The 20,143-nt window shown below is 53.9% G+C and overlaps 1 protein-coding gene across 1 annotated transcript in view; it reads right to left on the bottom strand.

Annotated features, from left to right (window-relative positions):
* The window catches only part of ADGRA2 (adhesion G protein-coupled receptor A2), a 35,624-nt gene that overhangs the window by 8,245 nt on the left and 7,236 nt on the right, over nucleotides 1-20,143 (bottom strand). Inside the window, exons 2-10 of the mRNA XM_055334927.1 lie at nucleotides 13,767-13,838; nucleotides 4,219-4,290; nucleotides 3,875-3,946; nucleotides 3,646-3,717; nucleotides 3,227-3,390; nucleotides 2,564-2,777; nucleotides 1,862-2,026; nucleotides 1,090-1,288; nucleotides 82-231 (exon numbers count right to left, since the gene is read on the bottom strand). Of these exons, the coding sequence (XP_055190902.1) occupies nucleotides 82-231; nucleotides 1,090-1,288; nucleotides 1,862-2,026; nucleotides 2,564-2,777; nucleotides 3,227-3,390; nucleotides 3,646-3,717; nucleotides 3,875-3,946; nucleotides 4,219-4,290; nucleotides 13,767-13,838 (1,180 nt within the window). The remainder of the gene's footprint in view (nucleotides 1-81; nucleotides 232-1,089; nucleotides 1,289-1,861; nucleotides 2,027-2,563; nucleotides 2,778-3,226; nucleotides 3,391-3,645; nucleotides 3,718-3,874; nucleotides 3,947-4,218; nucleotides 4,291-13,766; nucleotides 13,839-20,143) is intronic.

Below are 20,143 nucleotides of genomic sequence, written 5' to 3'. Positions count from 1 at the left end.
CCAGGGGCTGGGGCAAAAGAGGCTTGAGCAAATGTTGGGGGGGTGGTTTCCAGGGACCCCAGAGGCCGGGTTGAATCTCACCTCTTTGATCTGGTCAACATAACCCAAAAATTTCTGGATCATCTGAGCCACATAGACAACATCCATCATGTCTGAGAAGCTGGCGGCCTCTGCTGTGTACACTCGCAGCTGGTGGGCCAGGGTCAGTGCGTTGGAGGCATTGATGGGCATCTGGGAGAATTGAAGGAAGAAAGGAGCTGGTCCATTGGGCTCCCTCCTCCCCAGGGGCCCCCTGGTCTGTGCTGCTGCTGGGGCGACAGTGCCCTGGGAGAGGGGGCTGGCCCACAAGCTGGGTCTAGTCAGGATAGAAGGCACATGTAAGGAATGAACTCAACAGGACTCCAGGCTGCCCACTTCTAACACCACTTCTAACGCCCTAAGGATAATGGGATGGCCTCACACAGTCCTCATTTGTGTGGCTCAGCGGTTGAGCATCTGCCTTTGGCTCAGGACATGATCCTAGGGTTCGGGATCCAGTCCTACATCAGGCTCCTTGTAGGGGGCCTGCTTCTCCCTCTCCCTATGTCTCTGCCCCTCTCTGTGTCTCTCATGAATAAATAAATAAAATCTTGAAAGAAAGAAAGAGAAAGAAAGAAAGAAAGAGAAAAAGAAAGAAAGAAGAAAGAAAGAAAGAAAGAGAAAAAGAAAAAGAAAGAAAGAAAGAAAGAAAAAGAAAAAGAAAGAAAGAAGAAAGAAAGAAAGAAAGAAAGAAGAAAGAAAGAAGAAAGAAAGAAAGAAAGAAAGAAAGAAAGAAAGAAAGAAAGAAAGAAAGAAGAAAGAAAGATAGATGCTTGGGGTGGCCCTGGGGGGAGGTATCTGAACACCCTAGAAGGAGAAAAGCTAGATGAGAAGAGCAAGAGGCCCTCGGGACGCACGCCACCCCCCCCCAGAACAGAGGGGCAGCAGAGCCTGCAGCCCAGCCATGAGGGGGGGTCCTAGGCCCCATGGGGCAATCCGGCTTCTCTCCTTCCCACTCCCCAGACCAGAGCTGATGAGATGCCCCCTCCCCACCTCCTCTCCTGGCCTCACCAGCACGAATGTGTAGAGCACCCGGGTGATGTCATTGGTGTACAGACAGTGGGAGTAGTCCCCCGGCTCCCAGCGGCCAGCTCGGTCGCACCGGCGGGAGGCTCGGGTGCCTGGGGCGCCCCCACTCAGGGGCACGGAGGTGAAGGGGTACTGTAGACAGGACTGGTATGCTGTGATGCCCGCCAGAGTTCGAGGCCACCTGGGGGCAGAGATGGGAGGCCTCTGACGCCCTAGGCTCTGCAGAGCAAGGGTCCCTCCTCTGCCCTTGGCCCTGTGATGCTGAGCCCCATGGGACCTCAGGGAGGGATTCAGAGACAGTGGCTCCGGAGCTCCACCTTCTTCCTAACTCCGTGTTTGTTCAGACTGGGAGCCTTGAGTAAGTCCCTCGCCCTCTCTGGGCCTGAGTGTTCCCAGCTGTACATGGGGAGGATGATCCCGGCCTTTCCTAACCAAGACGACCACTGGGATATTAAAATGTGATACTCGTGGTGGGAGAGTTTTGTCAACTATTAATGCAAGGAAACAAGAAAAACAAAATCCCACCCAAACTTTTTGTTCTGCATCAGATGGGGAGTTTATACAAAAAGATAAGGTCTCTGTAGATACAACAGCGGGACAGTGGGACGCGGGGCTGGGCGACAGGAGCGCTTTCTCCATCTTACAGCAGGTGCGGAGCCCTGGGGCCCCGTTTGTTCTCGACGCCGGAGCTGGGGTGGGGGTGGGGGGTGGGACCGGTGGTGATGCGCCCCTGGGGCGGCAGAGGGCGCCCTACCTGAAGTCCCCGCGATTGTTGGCGACTCGCTCAGCGGGGCAGTAGGAGGCGGAGGTCTCCAGCACCACGATCTCCACCTTCTTGCTGGCGTTGCCCTGGGCGGTGGACACGGAGCACTCCCACTCCCCTGACGCCCAGACGCCGATGTGAGACAGGGTCAGCTCGCTGCGGGGCGGGCGGCGGGGGGCTGCTGGGTGAGGCAGTCTGGACGCCGGCCCCCCCAGGCGCCCCAGAGCCCACCCGCAGCGCCCTGACCTAGGGCCTGCGGGGCATGAGCTTCAGGGCTTTCTTTAACTGAGCGAAGGACACAAGTACATTCTCCTTTAATATCGATTGGCCTTATGATACTGTTTGGCTGAGCTTCCATCCCCCCCTTCATCATGGAGCTAATAACACCTCCCTTGCAAGTCTATTGCAGAGATTCAGTCCCAGCACATAGGTGAGAGTCACTATATACATTGTAAAAGTGCTAAAGAAATGTCAGAATCAGTTTTTTCTTCCTATCTGGCAATGACTTTCTATCCCCCAGCCAGACCCTTTATGACTTAGTCCTGGATTTCCAGAAACACACGTGCACGCTTACACAGAAGAACATACCCTCGGGAACATGTCTGAGCCCAACTCATTTGGGGGGCGGATGATGGGCACCGTGGCCTCCCCCACCCCACGCCTCCGACTGAGAAGAGGCAGCAGGGCCTGTACCTGGTGATGAACGTGCAGTCGTGGATGAGGCTCTCCGCCAGGAGGATGCCCGCCTGCTCGTCGCCCTCCAGGGGAGCTCGGTTGTGGTACCAGCGAATGCGGGTGTCATTGCCCAGGTAGCTGGCGGAGCACTGGAAGGGCAGGCGGTCGCCCTGGAACACCACTTGGCGTAGGGATGGGATGAGGTGGTGTGTGTGCAGCTCCAGGGCCCCTTCTGTGGGAGGAGACATGGGCAGTGAGGCCATCGTGCACCAGTGTGGAAGATGCCAGTAGGGGCACGGCCAGGCCCCATCTGACTGGAGCCCCCTCTAGCTAGGTAAACAGGGCACGGGAGAAAGCCTCTGGAGAGGAGAGCACAAGAGAGGAACAGGTGGGTTTGGGACAAGCAAATAAAAGTGCTCCTTTCCATGGCACACTTATCACCCCAAGAGGGGGACCAGGTGAAAACATAAAGCAGTGGCCCCAAAGAAAATGAGGAAATGCTGATGGCTGGAGAAGGACCCCCAGTGGGATCTGAGGAGGATGCCCTGGAGAACATGCCCACCACTCAATAACACAAGGCGGAGGGAGTCTTGAGCCAGCCGGGACCCTTCAGGAGCGCATCTGCACCAGGGGGTAGGCAGAGGGGCCCCTGGCAGGTGTGTGGGCTGAGGATGTGCTCACCACAACGCAGCTGGGCCTCCTGGAGGCCACCCAGGGCCTGGGCATGCAGGGCAGCGGGGTAGGCACAGACCGTGTGCTCAGACAGCTGCAGGGAGCGATTCCGGGCCCAGGGCAGCAGCCAGCGCAGGTGGCAGTCGCAGGTCAGGTATTCAGTACCCAGATCCCTGCAGAAATGGGGAGAGTAGGGCAGAGGGAGTGTGGGCTCCTGGGGGGTGGGGATGGAGCCCTGGGAGAGACTGAGGCTGGAAGGTCCCAGCACCGCCAGCCTGGCGAGAGTGGGAAGGCAATGGTGGTTTGGGCCACTGCCTGTCCTGCCCACGGAGAAGGCTGGCCGCGGTGGTCATTATATTTATGTGTGTCCTCCCTGGGCAGAGAAAGGAAGCTGGGCTCTGGGTCCTTGGGTGGGAAGAGATACTCACACAACCTTAAGGGCTGGCAGCTCATCAAAGACCCCAGGTTGTAGACTGGAGAAGATGTTTCCAGATATGTTTCTGCAGGGGGCAGGGAACAGTGAGCCGGGATCTTAGGGTCTCCCTGGGCCAGAGGAGGGAGAGTGAGTGAAGGGGGAGGGCAGGGGTGTGCTATGAGGGTCTCTGCTGCTCCTCCTTGGAGAAGAGCCTTCCCTCCCCACTAACTGCCCCCACTCACAGTCGGAGAAGCCTGGGGAGGCCTTGGAAGGTGTCAGAGGTGAGACAGCCAATCCGGTTGTTGGAGAGATCTCTAGAGGGACACACACAGCCTCAGTAAGCGGGCCACATGGTAGCACATGGATCCACTCGGGCGGGTCACATGTGTGTGTGGCGGGGGCTTGTGTGGGGAGCAGGATGGGATGAACAAGGAGATGGGCCTCAAGTGCCTCCCCTGCCTGCCCCTCCCCCACAGTACGATGAGTGGGGGGACAAGAAGGGATAGTGGGGCGAGGGATCCAGGGGACCATCTCCAGGGATAGGGGGAGGGCTGGGAGGGCTGGGGGAGCAGGACATGCCACTCACAAGCGCTTCAGCTCCCCCAGGCCCAGGAAGGCCCCAGGCTGCACCGTGCTGATGACATTATTCCTCAGGTCCCTGTGGGAGGCAAGTGGGAGGCCTCACACCTCTCCCAGTCTGGGGGCCCGCATGCTCCCCTGGGGTGGGGAAGCCTCATTTCGACCACAAGTGTTGGGAACTGGATTCTCCTCAGCCCTGGTGGGGAGGCTGGATGAAGGACTCCACCCCTCAGCTAGGTCTCCTTGCCCCTCCCGGCCTCAGCTACCATCAAGGGGTGCTGGTCATAAAGATGTCAAGAAGAACACAGAGGCCAAGAGATGGGATGGGGGCCCCATGGATGAGGAAGCAGAACCCAGTAGAAATAAGGAGCAGAGCCAGCACTTGCCCCTGTTGCTCCCATCCGAGCTGCCAAGGAATCTCACAGGGGCTGCTGTGAGGACCACTTGATAATGGGTGTGAGAGTCTTTTGTAAATTGCTCTAGAAAGGTAAGATCTTCTGGAGCCCAGTAATGGGGGAGGTATTTCCATAGCTGTTCTGTCCAGATTGATCTCTCCATGTGACAGGTGAGGAAGCAAGCCATGCAGCTGATGACCCCCGGGTGCTGACCACGGGCTCTGACACCAGGGCAGAACTATAACCCCTCCTGGGGACCCCTCATTCTTCAGATGAAAAAAGGCAACGCTGATGGGGGGGTATCCTAGGAGCCCACGGTGCTGAAGCACGTACAAGGGAAATGCCATCTCTGGGCCCCGCTCCAGCTGGTTGACACAGAAGAAGATGATGCCCCCGCAGGGCTCCATGGGGTCAAGGGCCATCCACCAGAGGAGTGAAGGGCAAGTGAGTCGTCAGTGCAGCTTCTGCACCAGGGTCTGGTTGCTCAAACTCATCCACGCAGCCACTGCAACCCTCTCTCCCTTTCATCCCCTCTCCCAAGGAGTGGCAAGGGGTGTAAGGACCCACTTGGGACCCACAGGTGCCTACCGGGCCCCATCGCAAAACCAGACTGGTAGCTCCCTGGGACCACTAAGGACCAAGGTGTAGTGTTGGCCCACGGGCTACCCTCCCATCCTTTGCTTCCGGAGCACAGCCGCGGGGAGAGGTGCTAGACCACCACCTGGCCACTCACCCAACTACTCAATGACCACCTGAGTCTTTCCTGAGCACAGCCAGCACGCTTGCAGCCCCCCAGAGCAGTTGACCAGGGCCTCACTGCTCAGCCAGCCTGCCTCCCCTCCTGGGACCCCGGGCTGGGGGCTGCAGCTCCTTGCATGCTCCCTTCACTCCAGCCAGCCCTCTGCTCCCACCCAAGCACCCAGGAGAGTATGAGGCAGAGGGCTGGGGTGGGGGGATTCCTGGAATGACCAGCCTGTTGGAAAGAGGCTGTGCAGGAAGTAGGAGATGGACAGAAATATCTGGGGTCAACTTGTTTTCCAAGGCCCTGTGACCCTCCAGCTCAGGCTGACACATGGGGGCACGTGGCTCTGCCGGCCATTAAAATCTCAGGGACATCTCTGGATTACAGGCAGGAGGGGGTTAACTGGCCACTCCCTGCTCTGGGAGAGGAAATGGGTGTCCAGGATGGGGAGGTGCCATCCCACCAGGGGGCCTGTTTTCGCACAGCCAGTCCCAGCTGGGAACAAAAACACCCAGAGAGAGAGAGAAATGAAACACCCTCATACCAAGGACTTGGCCTCCAGAACCCCAAGTCTCTTGAGAAGGAAGGGAAAGCCACCAGAAGGGGCCAGCTTCCTAGAGAAGGGAGGGCTTCCATACCCAGGCTGGTGGTGTCCCAGCAGGGAATGTGCAAGAACGCAGACCCTAGATGCCAATACGGCATGGAGACTGGAGATGGGTGGGGGAGCGGGGTGTGGGGGGTAGCCCCCTGTGCTGCCCTTCCTGCCAGCACCCCCCATTCAGTTCCCTGCTCTCACAGCACCCGGTCTGGTGCTGTTCAGCATGTGCCCCCTGGCCCCGGTTGGGGTCTGGCCATTCTCAGGGCTCTGCCTCCCACCCCCACGCAGGGGACGCGGGGGACGGGCAGAGGGAAACACATTCCTCATTGTGTCACTTCCCTTCATGGGCTGCCAAGGGGCTGAGGCCGCAGCCCCCCGCCCCTTCCCTCTCCGCTCACTGTGTTTATTCTCATTTCCTCCCCGGCCCCCCTTGAGAACCCCCACCCCGCCTGCCCCACTGATGCTCTGCAGATGGGAGCAAGGCGGCCACTTGGGCCCCAGCCCCTTCCTGCCCTGGATTTCCTGCAGCCCAGAGCCACGTGGGGGCCCTCTGAGAGGGGAGCTTCCACCGAACGTTGGCATTCCTTCCCCCTTGCCTCATGCCCACAGAATGGCATCAGAGGTGACCAAGGCAGCCCCTCAACCGACCAGACAGGCCAGTCCTGGGTCTTCTCCTGAGGGGCACAGGCCTGGGGCTGCTCACTGGGCTGAGCTTTGAGAGTGGAATGGGATCCTGGTCCCTAACATAGAGGAAGCAGGTCTGGGGCTGTACCCTTCCTAGCAGCAGGAGAAAATGTTATCATAGAACTTGGATTTTTTTTTTTTTTTGGACCAGCAAGGTCCCTATAGGTTGGTGTTCCTTGCTTAGCACATCCTTTTAAAAGTTTGATGACAGCTATGGACTCCTGCCTCAGAAAAGTACACTACACCCAACACTGTGTACATGATTTCAGGCGGCTTGTGGAACCCAGGTGATGAACCCCTGCCCTGGATTGTCTACTCTGATCCCTTCATTTCTTTCTTTCTTTCTAAAGATTTTTAAATGTTTTAAGAAATTTCTACACCCAGTGTGGGGCTCGAACAACCCCAAGATCAAGAGTTTCACACTCCACTGACTGAGCCATTCAGGCACCCAAAATCCCTTCATTTCTTAGGTGAAATCATGAGGGTAAACAGATGTTTCTATGAAGTGGAATCTCCCATCTTCTCCCTGCTTCCATAGAGCCCAGGACTTGGAAGCTGGGAAAGGTGTGGTGTGTAGATGGAACCTTCCCTCCCCACCGTCCATTGTGCAACCCAGAGCGAGGCTACCCTGATTCGAGGCATACTCCTCTCCATGTATCTATGCCAGTATGGAGGGGAAGGACTCTATGGCAGAAGGTGGGCGGGGGTGGGGGAGCCTGAGAGCAAATCATATTCTTCTTGGGAAAGCTGGAGCTCAGAAGCTGAGTGTAACATGAGTATGTGAGCATAAGCAATAAAAGAACAGATTAATAAAGTGGACTTAATAAAAACTTAAAACTTCTGCTCTCTAAAGGACACCAAGAAAGTGAAAGGCAACCCAAGGGAATGAGAGAAAATATTTGCAAATCACATATCTAATAAGGGACTTCTATCTAGAATATACAAAGAACTCTTCCAACTCAATAATAGACAAACCAGATGAAAAGAATGGGCAAAGGATTTGCATAGACATTTCTTCACAAAGAGCAGATACAAATGACCAAATAATGCATGAAAAGATGGTGGGCACCATTGGCCATTAGGGAAATGCAAAGCAAAACCACAGTGAGATACCACCTCATACGTGCTAAGATGGTGATAATAGAAAAACAGGCAATAGCAAGAGTTGATGAGGCTGTGGAAGACTGGAACCCTTACATATTACTGGTAGCAGTGTAAAGTGGTGCAGCCACTGTGAAAACCAGTTTGGCAAGGGACCCAGAGACTGCACTCCCATGTGCACGTCCAAGAGAAACGGGTGTATATCTGCACAAAAACCTGAACAGGAATGGTCACAGCCGCATTATTCATAAGAAGCCCCAAAGTGGAAACATCCCAAATGTCCGGCACTTGATAGCGCATTTATGCTATATTCTCACAACAGAGTATCATTCGGCCCTATTTTATGGAATGAGCTGCCAAAACATGAGACAATATGGATGAACCTTGAAAACATTTAAGCTAAGTGAAAGAAGCCCGATTATAAAAGATTCCATATATGATTCCATTTAGATGAAATGTCCAGAATAGGCAAATCTATAGAGGCAGAAGGATTAGTGGTTGCTTAGGGCTGGGAAGCAGGAGGGGGAGTGGGGAGTGGCTGCTAATGATGCACAGTTACTTTGGAGATGATGACAATGTTCTAAAATTAGATGCTGAAGGCCGCACAACTGTGTAAATACACTCTGAGCCTTCGGATGGCACACTTTAAGTGGGTGAACTTTACGGGATGTTAATTATATCTCACTAAAGCTGTTAAAGAGTGAGTGTGCAGGCCAGAGCGTGTGTGTGTGTGGGGGGGGGTGAGCGTGGACCTCGTTTGGAGAGGGTGGGGTGGCTCCCTCTGGCCCCCACAGACCTCCCTGCTTGTGGGTTTAGAAACCAAATTATAGGTTCGGAGGCCACAGAACAGCTTTCCCTGGGCCCACCAGGACTTCCAGGGTTCTTTCAAAAGTGGGGGCTGGCTGAGAAGAGGGCCAGACTCCCTCGCAGGTACGAGGGTGTGGGGGGAGCAGCAGGGGGAGGACCTGGCCCAGGAAAACCGAGCAGGTCCCTCCCGGTGGCCCTCTGGTCTCTGATATCATCCAACAGGTATTTATTGAGCATGTACACTATGCCAGGCACTGGGGCTCCAAGGGCAGGCACGAGGGCTGTCCCCAAGCCCACGAGCCTCCCTCCCCAGGCCTGGGGGCTCCCAGCGTCAGCAGCCTCTCTTCTGCATTCCTCCCCAGTGGAGTGGGGATGGGAAGGGGAGGAGTGCGGGCCAGGCGGCCTTGCTCGTGGCCCCGCCCACGGATTAATGGAAACCACCTGGCGGGTGAGAAGCACTCCACCCCCAGCACCCCCCTTGCCATCATTCCCATGAGCATCTGCTTCTAATGAGTGCCCCAGCACCGCTGCATACCAGCCCCCGGGGCTCATTAATCTCATTAGGCAATGACAAATCATCCTGGGGCTGACCAGGCTCCCCTCACCAGGCCCTCTACTCCAGGCGTGCAAGCCTCCAGGGGCGTGTGTCCACACAGAGCCACTTGCTCACATGCACACCCACTCTCCCTCGGCCTCTTCTGGGGGCTGTCTGTCCTGCAGCCCACTTGGTCTGCAGTCTGGGGGCTTCTCACTGGGGCCTGGCACCCTCGGAGCCCCGGGGGAGGTCTTCTGGTGGCCGGCTCCCTGCTGGATGCCCAGGCAGTGGGGGATGTGGGCAGAGATGCCAGGGACCAGAGGGGCCATCCGTGAGGAATTTCTGGGCACCCACGCACACATGCACGTATCAGCCCCAGGACTGGCCGCTCAAGGTGGGGAGCGCTGGGCAAATCCATGCAATGAGGGGCTGCTGATAGCACATCTTGCAACTTCAAACTCTCCCAAGGAGAAGGGAACGGAAGAAGCACTTACTGAAAAGCCTGTGCTGTCCCCTGTCTAGGGTTCCTTTTTCAGAGGAGAAACCCTGAGGCTTGGACAGGCACCCAGAAAGTAAATCACAGAGGCAGGATTCGATCCCAGGCCTCTCTTACTCCAGAGTGGATTTCTGTGCCCTTCATCGCCTGCCCTGTCTCCACCCCAGAAGTCTTTCCCCTGGGTAACAGACAGGGTCCTCCGTCAGGAGGGCTGGTGGGATACAGGGTGGGGGGGGGGCTCAGACAGAGGGCCTCACACACATCTGGACAATTCTGTACACCCCTTGGGCTGGCCACAAACTGCTCCTCTGGCCTGTTTCAGGTTTTCTTGTCCATCCTGCTTGACTTATAGGATCCCACAAGGTGTGCCCTCCATCCCCACTCTCCCACTCGCCTCTCTGGGGCACCTGTTCTCCCCTGAGATCATTGCAGGCATATTCCCAAGTGGTACCCTCTGTCTCCTCCCCAACCCCAGCCTCAAGGCCCTGCCATGCATTACCAGGGACCAGGCTGATTTCCTCCCCCCATATGCTTATACTTAACCCATTTCCAAAGGCCAGAGGGGTGCTTAGCACAAGGAGGCAATGCTGGCATTCTTGCAGCCCAGATCTACCATTTCAGTCATTAGGGGAGGCCCCAACCCTCCCACGGGACTTGCCGCTCACAGACTGTGGGATGTTAAGCTGCCATAGCCTCAGCTGCCCAAGCCTGGATGTCTGAGCTTGACAGGACAGAGAGATCAGTGTTTCCTGGCACCAACTGCAGGCCAGGCCACGGCGTCTCATTTGTGATGAATAGGCTCACAGTCTTGGGGTCATCTGGTCTACTGGTTCCCAACCCCAGATGAGCATGAGAAGCGTCTGCATACCTTGTAAAAAAATTCCCAGGCCCCTTCCGACTTGATGAATTAGCATCTCTGGGAGTGGGGCACAGGATCTCTCCCCATCCCTGGGAGAGTGGGACAGTGGTTTTGATGACTAGTTTTGTGTGTCCACTTGGCCAGGCTATAGCACCTTGTAACTTAATCAAACACTAAGGGAGTTGTCTCTGTGAAGGTATTTTGTAGATGTGGTGGACATCTACAATCAGTTGACTTTGATAAATAAGGTTACGTTGGATAATATGGTGGGCCTCATCCAATCAGTTGAAGGGCTTAAGAACAAAAACAGGTTTCCCAGGGAAGAAATTCTGTCTTGAGACTAAAGCTTCAACTGCTGCTTGACTTCCCAGTCTGCTGGCCTGCCCTACAGATTTTTGGATTTGCCAGACCCCACAATCATACAAACCATTTCCCTAAAAGAAATTTCTTTATAAAGAACAAATGTAAAATAATTCCTTTATATATTTATAGAAAGATACACAAACACACACATATGCATCTCCTATTGGTTCTCTTTTTCTGGAGAACCATGACTGATGCAGTAGTGATCAGCCAGGTTAGAGCTCCTGGGCTCCTCTAGCCCCTGCCCTGCCTTTCTATCTCTGGGAAGCATCTTTCTACCTCTGAACACAGCACGCCCCTCTCCCAGAGGCCTCACCTCTTCTGGAAAGCTTGGCTGCATCCTTGGGCGCTCTGATTTTTTTTCCTTCTCAAGCGGCACTTACGGGTATCTCTCTCTCTCTTTCTCTCTCTCTCTCTCTCACACACACACCCAAGGATCACAGAATTTAAAATCCATAATATAGCTTACAAATCACCCTGTCCCCCCTTTTTTATAGATGAAGAAACCAAGATCCCAGACCTGGCACCCACCCCAGCATCACGCTGACCTCATCTCCTACCACTTCCCATTAACAGGTGCTTCTTCTGTTCCTCAGACCCATCAGGCATACTGTGGACCCAAGGGTTCCTCCCTCCCGAAGGACTCAGACTCAGTCATCTTGTCAGGGAGGCCTTCCTTGACCTCACTGCATAAAACAGCAGCCTCCTCCTGCTGCATGGCTTTCTGTCCCCCCTCACCCTCTTTGTTTTCCTTTGTAGACTTATCTCCTGATATATTATACATTTATTTGCTATTTTCTGGGTCCTCTTGGTAGAGGGTAAGTTCCATGAGGGCAGGCACTCGGTCTGCTGTGTTCACTCCCAATGCCTAGAACACTGACACACAAAGGGGGCTCAGCAAATAACTCTAGAACGAAGGCCTTGGATGCTTCTTAACAGAGCAGTGCTCATACTCAGGATTCTGAATTCAAATTTGTCTCCTGCCCCACACTCCTGCCACGCAATTCAGCTTTTAGCCATTATTTTTGGACCACTCTCTCATTTTTCTCTGTTTCCCATGCTTTGAAAGCACCTGCCATGCAGTGACTCGGGTCCCCAGTGCTGGGGAGATTCAGTATGTTGATGTGAGTGAGAAGGAAAGGACCATCTTCTTTTCTTCATCGGCAAGTTTACCCTCGTGAGACTAAAGGATGAGAAGCGGGGAGACCCCATGGGTCTGTAACTGATAAAGTGAGAGAGTAAAGATGGGAAGATGTCAGTGGGGCCACCAGAGGCACTGAGCAGTCTTGTTCATGGTAAGGAGAAGGGACACGAACTCTGGATGGTGACTGGCTCTGGTGAGGCAGGGCAAAGGGCCAGAGGCAGCTGCAGTTTGTCATCCTCCTAAAGATCCCCAGAAGGAGCATGTGGTTTCCTGACACTCAGCCCTCTGAGACCAAGCCTGGGCTGAGTGCAGGGATCAGAGCTCAACTGCTTGTGGGAGATAAAAACTTTCCCGACCTGGTGGTACCCAAAGAGACTTTTTAACAGCAGCTTGGTGGTAGCCCCTTCTCCTCGCCTGGATCACCCTGTCTGTGAGCTGCAGAGCAGAGGGTTGAGGGACCTGGTCGTGGAGCTGTGTGCATGCACTACTGCCAACATCCTGAGATCCCCTTCCACCCCAACATGCCCCAGATCAGAGAGAACATGCTCTGGCTTTCCACCTCAAACACGATATTGCCCCTTCCATGCCACTAATCCAACCAGGCCATTGAGCTTTCTTCACAGTGCTGGGGAGTGTGTGAGAGAGGCTTTCCCTTCCCCTGTGAAGTGGGTGGTAACAGAGATGACCTCATAAGACTGTTGTCATGGCTGAAGACCTACACTCCAAGTCGTGGAGATACTGCATTCCAATTACCCTTGGATTTTCCAGTCTTCACTGGCTCAGTGAAGTCCCTCCTTTGGGCTTTATGGAAGCCCCAACCTACTGCACTCAAACACACACGACATTGTTGTGGTTCCACTAGACTATAATCTCTGGCTCTTTGAGAGCAGAGCTTCCACCTTATTCTTCTGTATCCTTCATCACACTGACCCAAACCTGTCAGGCAAAATGGCAGTAGAGGGGTAGGGGCTCTGTTGAAGAATTTGGGAATGCTCTGCAGGATGGGAGCAGAGGTAGAAGACAGGGTAGGGGAGAAAGCAAGGATCATGCTCCAGGAGGGACAGAAGCCCAGGTCTCCTGTGGAGAAGACAGCACCCAAAGCGGTTGTACAGGCTGTGGTCTCTGGAGCAGGACCTCTGAAGGGAGAATGAGGGAGGGGCTGGTTCAATCCCCTCGCTTGGCAGGTTAAGTGACTTGCCCTCTCCTGAGTCAGGTCCCCAACTCCAGGGAAAAAGTCCCTTCTGGTCAGCAGGGCCCTTGCAGTCCTGAGCCCAACACCAGCCTGCTGGGCCTGTAGGGCAGCCCAAACCAGGGCAGTGCGGGTGGGGTAGGGGCCCTTTGGAGGTGAACCACTTTCCCCACCCTCAGCCCAGGGCACTAGCCTGTTGGGGCTTTGTTTGTTGATTTGTTTTGGGGAGGGGGGAGAGGAGGAAAGAGGCCTCAATCACACTAAATTCTCCTCATCCTCAGCCCTTTATGCTGGGCCCCCAGCTGGAGCGGGAGATGGCATCTGGCCAGCTAAGGGGTTCAGCCCTCGCAGCTAATTGCTCATTAAAGAGCGTTAATGAACTTCCTGGAGCCCCATCCTTGCCTAGGTTTCCCTACTTCGCTGCTGTCACTGGTGAAGGAGCTGGTCCCTCTCTCCATACCCTCCCCTCAGTGGGTCAGGTCTGGGTGGGGTTCCCATGGGTCTGACTCTGGGCCCCGCTTAGCTGGCAGGTTCTGGGGTTGAGGGGTCCCTCAGCACTTAGGGGTCCTTATCCTGCCTGGACTGACTTCTTGCCCATGACGGCCATGCCCCACCTCTGCCCCGCTTCGCCGCAGCACTTACAGCTTCTCCAGCAGGGACAGTCCCAAGAAGGATCCGTTTCGGAGTCCAGTGATCTTGTTGTTGCTCAAGAGCCTGGAGGAACAGAGAGAACGCAGGCAGGAGAGCGTGCTGTTACAAGCTAGAGAGTGTGGACGGAGAGGGGAGTGGTCTCCCCAGTACAACCATGTTGCTTTGCACCATAAATGGTGCCCCCTGACATTGTGTAAGGCAGTTAGCCCCACCTTCTGCTCCAGGTTATAGGGAAGAGCTAGGGAATGACTCAGGCAGACTGGTTAGCCCACTGAGCCCCAAAGCAGACATTTCACCCGCCCTGGGAGCCCCCCTCCCTACCGCCATAGCCTGGATCTGACTTAGGGCTGAACGGGTGTCAAGTGGCCATGACCCTTTACACCTTGGAACCACAGGCCTGAGCCACAGCGCTCCTGCCCTCAGGGGCCCTGTCTTTCTCAGGCCTCAGCTCCATATGCTGAGGAGAGCGGTGGGGAGAGTGGCCTGAATTGGGCCAGGGCTCTGGCAGGTGGAACCGGAGGCCCAGCAGGTGTGCAAGCAGGTGGGAGGAGCCGCCCTTCCTTGGGCCACGCTCTGGGAGCAGAGGACTTCACAGAAGGGGATTCGGGGCCCAGCCCTCGGAGACCCCCACTTCAGGGAGACAGAGTATCCTTGCCTCCCCAAGCCTGACTGCGGCCTCCACAGAAAATGGACAGAGCCCTGGGCCTGCTAGAAGCCTAGGCTGCAGCCTTTGCCTCTGCCCACTCGGAGGTTCTGTTTATTTATTTGTATTTAGACGGGGAGGAAAGAGGCCCCAAGCTACTGACTAAACCCACTCTGCCCACCCACTTAGCCTTTCTCTGCCAGACTCCCTCCCTGGGAGGGGGAAGTTCCAGACCAGCCAAAGGGCTCATCCTTTGAGTTAATTGCTTATTAAAACACTTTAATGAGCCTCTCAGCCCAAACTCTTGCCTGCTCTGGGCCAAGACAAAGGGTTTCACGTCTTTGCTCTTATTGGTGGACACTGGAAGCCCAGAGATCCGGGTCTGGAAACTTCCCTTGAGTGGGCAGCCTCTGGGATGGACAATAAAGGAAATCTCAGGTGGGGGATGGTGGGCGGTGGGGACAAGGCATGGGATCAGCTGTCCAGAGTTCTGCCCCCAAGCTTATAGGAAGTGGGTAGGTGAACATATCAAGACAGGTGGTGAGAGGACTGCAGACATCTAGTCCATCTTCAAGAGGCTCATGGAGACAATGGCCAGGATGGAGCAAGACTGGAAGGCGATTTCTTCCCTTCTCTGCTTTCCAGACAGACCCCTCCTACCTTTCTGGTCCCCACCCAACTGTCCCTTCAACGCTGACACTTCCTAGCAGGGCCTGAAGAGTGATTGTGTGAATGAGGCAGGGTGGGGGGGATGCTGGGTTTCCAAATGGTGCACTCTTCCCGCCCCCCTTCACACACACACACACACACACACACACACATACACACACATACACAATCTTGACATTTCAAAAAGTTCACCACAGTTGTCATTATATGAATAATTAGAACTCACATGGCCCCTTTTATGCTCATTTTATGGATTAGGATAATTTTATTTTATTTTATTTTTTTTAAATTTTTTATTTATTTATTTATGATAGTCACAGAGAGAGAGAGGAGAGAGAGAGAGGTGCAGAAACACAGGCAGAGGGAGAAGGCAGGCTCCATGCACCGGGAGCCCGACGTGGGATTCGATCCCGGGTCTCCAGGATCGTGCCCTGAGCCAAAGGCAGGCGCCAAACCACTGCGCCACCCAGGGATCCCTGGATTAGGATAATTTTAATTCACATTACCCATGGTGGTGGTAAATCATAATCTTGTCAGTTCTTAGGGCCTCTAATGGTTTCATTCAGGCCCTGGTGGGGCTGTGGTGACCCCCTCAGTGGTGATAGGCTCTTGATGGTATGACTCTTATTTTTATTTTTTGAGGATTTTATTTAAGAGAGAGACAGAATGAGTGGTGGGAGGGGCAGAGGGAGAAGGAGAGTCCTGTCTGAGCAGAGACCCCGATGTGGGGCTTGATCCCAGGACCCTGGGATCATGACCTGAGCCCAATGCAGACCCCCAACCGATGGAGCCACCGAGGCGCCCCTGACCGTGTGACTTTTAAATCAAAGCCCACAGGGGCACCTGGGTGGCTCTGTCAATTAAGCACTGCCTTCGGCTCAGGTCATGATCTTAGGATCCTGGGATTGAGCCCCACATAGGGCTCCCTGCTTAGTGGGGAGTCTGCTTCTCCCTCTCCCTCTGCCCCTCCTCCTACTCATTCTCTCTCTCTCAAATAAATAAATAAAATCTTAAAAAAAAATCAAAGCCTGCCTCATCTCATCTCTGCTTCATCCCCTTCATTTGCCACCAGAGTTTGTGGCTCAGAGGTTGCATTAAATGTCAGAGAGGGTGAGAGGACCTTTAAGTACCTTTAGTAATGTCAGAGAGGGGTCCTGAAGTGTCAGGAAGAGTGGTGGAGAAAGGGCTTGTATTTCAACCTTCTCCTCCCCCAGTCCCCAAGGTCTTTCAGAGGGACTGACCCTCCCTGGGTTTATGGGGATGGGGATGCTGATGAGGCTGGGGGTACAGGGGAACAGGAGGTAGGAAAGGAGAGAGGGACAGGGCTGCAGGGTTATCGCAGCTCCATCCACAAAGTGGGGAGCCAGAGAACATTATTTCTCATTATTTGAGTGGAGATCTGTCAAAGCGAGGGAAAGTATCTTATATCCTGAGAATATGTCTGAGGGTTGATTCTAGAGTGAGAAACATTGGCTTTACAAATGAAAATCTTACACTATGAAAATACCTTCTAATAAATAATTATCTCAAAATTATCTGCAAAGGATTTTTGTTTAAAGATCATTGAAGTGAAAATAGAAAATTAAAAAGAAATCCTCCAATTCCCAACCCCTGAGATTAAAACCTGGGATCCTAATTTGAGAATCCTGTCCACACAGGTCTAGAGGGAGTGTTGGGGTACACCCCACATTCTTCAGACTCTTCAGCCTTTAACCCTTGGACACTGTTTGCATACCCCAAATTCTTAACCCAGAGCTCGTCGGTAGAGTACAACGTGAGCTACATATGTAATTTCAAATGTTCTAATAGCCACATTTTAAAAAATATTTTATTTATTTATTCATGAGAGACACAGAGAGACAGAGAGACAGAGACACAGGCAGAGGGAGAAGCAGGCTCCATGCAGAGAGCCTCGATCCCAGGTCTCCAGGATCAGGCTCTGGGCTGAAGGCAGCGCTAAACCACTGAGCCACCTGGGCTGCCCTTAAGCTAAAAAATTAATTCATCAGCATCCCCATCCCCACTAGGGGGGGTGGGGGAAAATTAATTCTAATATGTATTTTAGTTAAATCAATGAATTAAAGTTATCACTTCAATATGTAATCAATATGCAAAATTATTAATGAGGTGTTTTTTTTTTAAACTAAACTTTGGAATCTGTGTTCTAAACTGTTCCAACTCATCTCAATTCAAACCAGCCACCTTGCAGGTGTTCAGGAGCTGCATATGGCTAGTGGCTTAACCCTTACCTAGTTTCCTTGTGGTTTGCACCTCCCCAGGAGGAAGTCTGGGGTGCTTGTGAGATAGGAGGCAAACAGGGTGTGTGTGTGTGTGTGTGTGTGTGTGTGTGTGTGTGTGTGGTGTGGGAGCAAAGGATTGGGGACCAGCCTCTGATGCAGGTGGAGATGAGCCTGTGGCCCAGAACAAGGAACAACTCATCTCTTGGTGTCCTATCCCCTCTGTCTGGCAGGTCCCTCTCCCTCTGAGGCAGCGGAGGAGTGAGGGGTCAGCTACAGCCCACGGTTCCAGCTGGACCAGCCCAGAAAGTCTTGCAATGAGATACTTTTCTGTGGCAGAAAACATGTCCCCGATTCCCCACTCTCCAGAAGCCATTCTCAAAAGCAGGGACGATGCCAGGCAAACGGTGTTTTGTCCTCCAATGGGTCCCCTTCTTGCCACATTGACAGTTCTTGGACAAACTTCAGGCAGATTATCCGTGTGACCCAAGTCCCCAAATACCCAGAATTGGAGCTTTTGGCCTTTACAAGCTAGATGGGGCTGAGGAAATTTTGCTTTAGACCTAGGCTGTCCAGAGAATGGCTTCAACTGTGCCTATCAGTTCAGTGGTCCAGTTCTCGTCCAGGGGGTAGGGAAGGCAGTGATTTGGGATAGAAAGTGCTCGGCTCTGGCGTTGTTGGGAGCAGGTAGGAAGCTGGCAGCTACTGGTAAGAGACACACACAGCCTAGACGATTGGGAAGAAAAATGTTCCCACTGCACTAGGCTGTCTCATGGGATGGAAACAGGCACAGCAATCAAGTCGGGAAGGAGGGAGCCCTGGCCCCACGGTCCCGTCCAGCTTCGTAGACACAGTGCCAGCTTGGCCTCATCTTAACTGCCCTGCCACCCCTATGGGACAGCTACTTCCTCAGCCTGTACCAACCCCTCGCCCTCAACAGCGCAGGGAGGCTTCCAGGTGGATTTCCTTCCCAACCACACTGGCCCCGCCTCACAGACCTCTGGCTCACCCAACCCTGCATCTCCAGCTTTCCTCCCTCCCCCACTGTCTACCACTCCAACATCATCAAATTTTCACAGGAAGGGGGGCTGGTCCCTGGAGTCCCCTGTTCTCTTATCCTAGAGTCTGAAATCTGGCCAAGGAGAAGGGGCACACTGAGTCCATTCCAGAACTCTCTCCCAAGCTAGGGTCCTATTTTAGGGAAGAGAAGCAAGCAGAGTTACCACTAATGAGGCTGGAAGCCAAGGGAGCGAGTGGCTGGCGTCTACAGAGAGGCCCTGTGGCCTTTGGGCAGCCACAGGAACTCACCAGATCCCAGCCCCACATCAGAGATGACCCTGCAGGGGTCATGTGGCCACCACTCTGTGGGACATGGGGCCAAAACATGCCTGAACCAAATTGTTCTCTCATGTGCTAGAAGAGTCATACATGTCAGCACCCCCTACCCCATTGTAACACACTCAGGTACAAGGACCACATGTCTGGGCACTTGGGAATGTACGTTCTCCAGGGAGTCTGAGCCTGGAATTCAGACAGACATGTCTGGGCTCAGAAAGACCTGTCTCCAGCATCTGTTGCTGGCACCTTGGCGGTGTCTTAGGGAGACCATCAGTGAGGGGGTCCCAGGCCCACAGCCACTCTGAACCATCCAGTGCAACAGGACTCCTAGCGCCTCCTGCAGCCATAGTGCCCAAGGCCTCTGAGCATTCCTGGGCTCACAACGGTGTCTGCAACCTAAAAAAATAATCGCTGCCTCTGAAATGAAATGCTATAAAAATTGAAATTAACAAACACTTCACTAAATAACAACCGAGTGTCATAATACGTCGATTAGCCATGATTGTTATGTTCCATGAAGGATGTGGGTGCATTCCAGTGCACTCGATATGACAAGAGGGTCTCCAAAAGTGAAACTGCCTCCAGTCTACAGGCCCTGCGTTGACACAAATCCTCAGGCTGAAGGCTGCCGTCCTGTGGCTTCCCTTCCCTCCACAGTCTGCCCTTCTGTCCATTTATCCTGATTGCAGGGGACTTAACTGGTGGAGAGGACAGACTACACTCTGGAACCTCCCTGCCATCCCTTCCTTTGGCTGGGAGCCTGTCTACACGGCACCGGACACCTGCTTAAAAGGAGACCCAAGTAGGACCTTCCTTCCCCAGGCTGTTGGGGTTTGTGTCTGGATATGGCCTCAGACCTCAGCCTTGAGGCTGACCTGTCCAGGCAGGGCCTGAGGTCAAGGTCAGGAAAGAAAATAGTCTGTAGGGCAGCCCCGGTGGCTCAACGGTTTAGCGCCGCCTTCAGCCCAGGGCGTGATCCTGGGGTCCCAGAATCGAGTCCCACGTCTGGTTCCCTGCATGGAGCCTGCTTCTCCCTCTGCCTGTGTCTCTGCCTCTCTCTCTCTGTGTGTGTCTCTCATGAATACATAAATAAAATCTTTAAAAAAAAAAGTAAGAAAACAGTCTGTCTTGCATAGAAATGGCTCCCATGCATGGGGCCAAGAAGTTTTCTTTTCTCCAACCTGCCCTCTTTACAAGGGCACTGCATCTTGGTGGTGTGCAGGCAGGACCAAGAAATTGGGGCTGAAACAGGGAGGACAACCCGAGGGAATCTGCAGCCTGAGAAAAGGCGCTAGGGGGCTTTGTGGTAGGTGGGTGGTCAGTGGGCCTGGCTGGGGATCTGGGGCCCTGGCACCCTAGCCTGAGCACACAGAATCAAGCCTGCTGTAATCATTCACCCCAGGGACTCATTCAATCTTCAAGTCTACTCTCATGCCTATTGTGTGCTCAGCCCTGTGTAACACAATAGTACTACAAACATC

The sequence above is a fragment of the Nyctereutes procyonoides genome, unplaced genomic scaffold (assembly GCF_905146905.1).
Source record: "Nyctereutes procyonoides isolate TBG_1078 unplaced genomic scaffold, NYPRO_anot_genome, whole genome shotgun sequence".
NCBI lineage: Eukaryota > Metazoa > Chordata > Mammalia > Carnivora > Canidae > Nyctereutes > Nyctereutes procyonoides.
The sequence above is the reverse complement of the archived record's forward strand: the minus strand, read 5'-3'. Positions and strand labels throughout refer to the sequence as shown.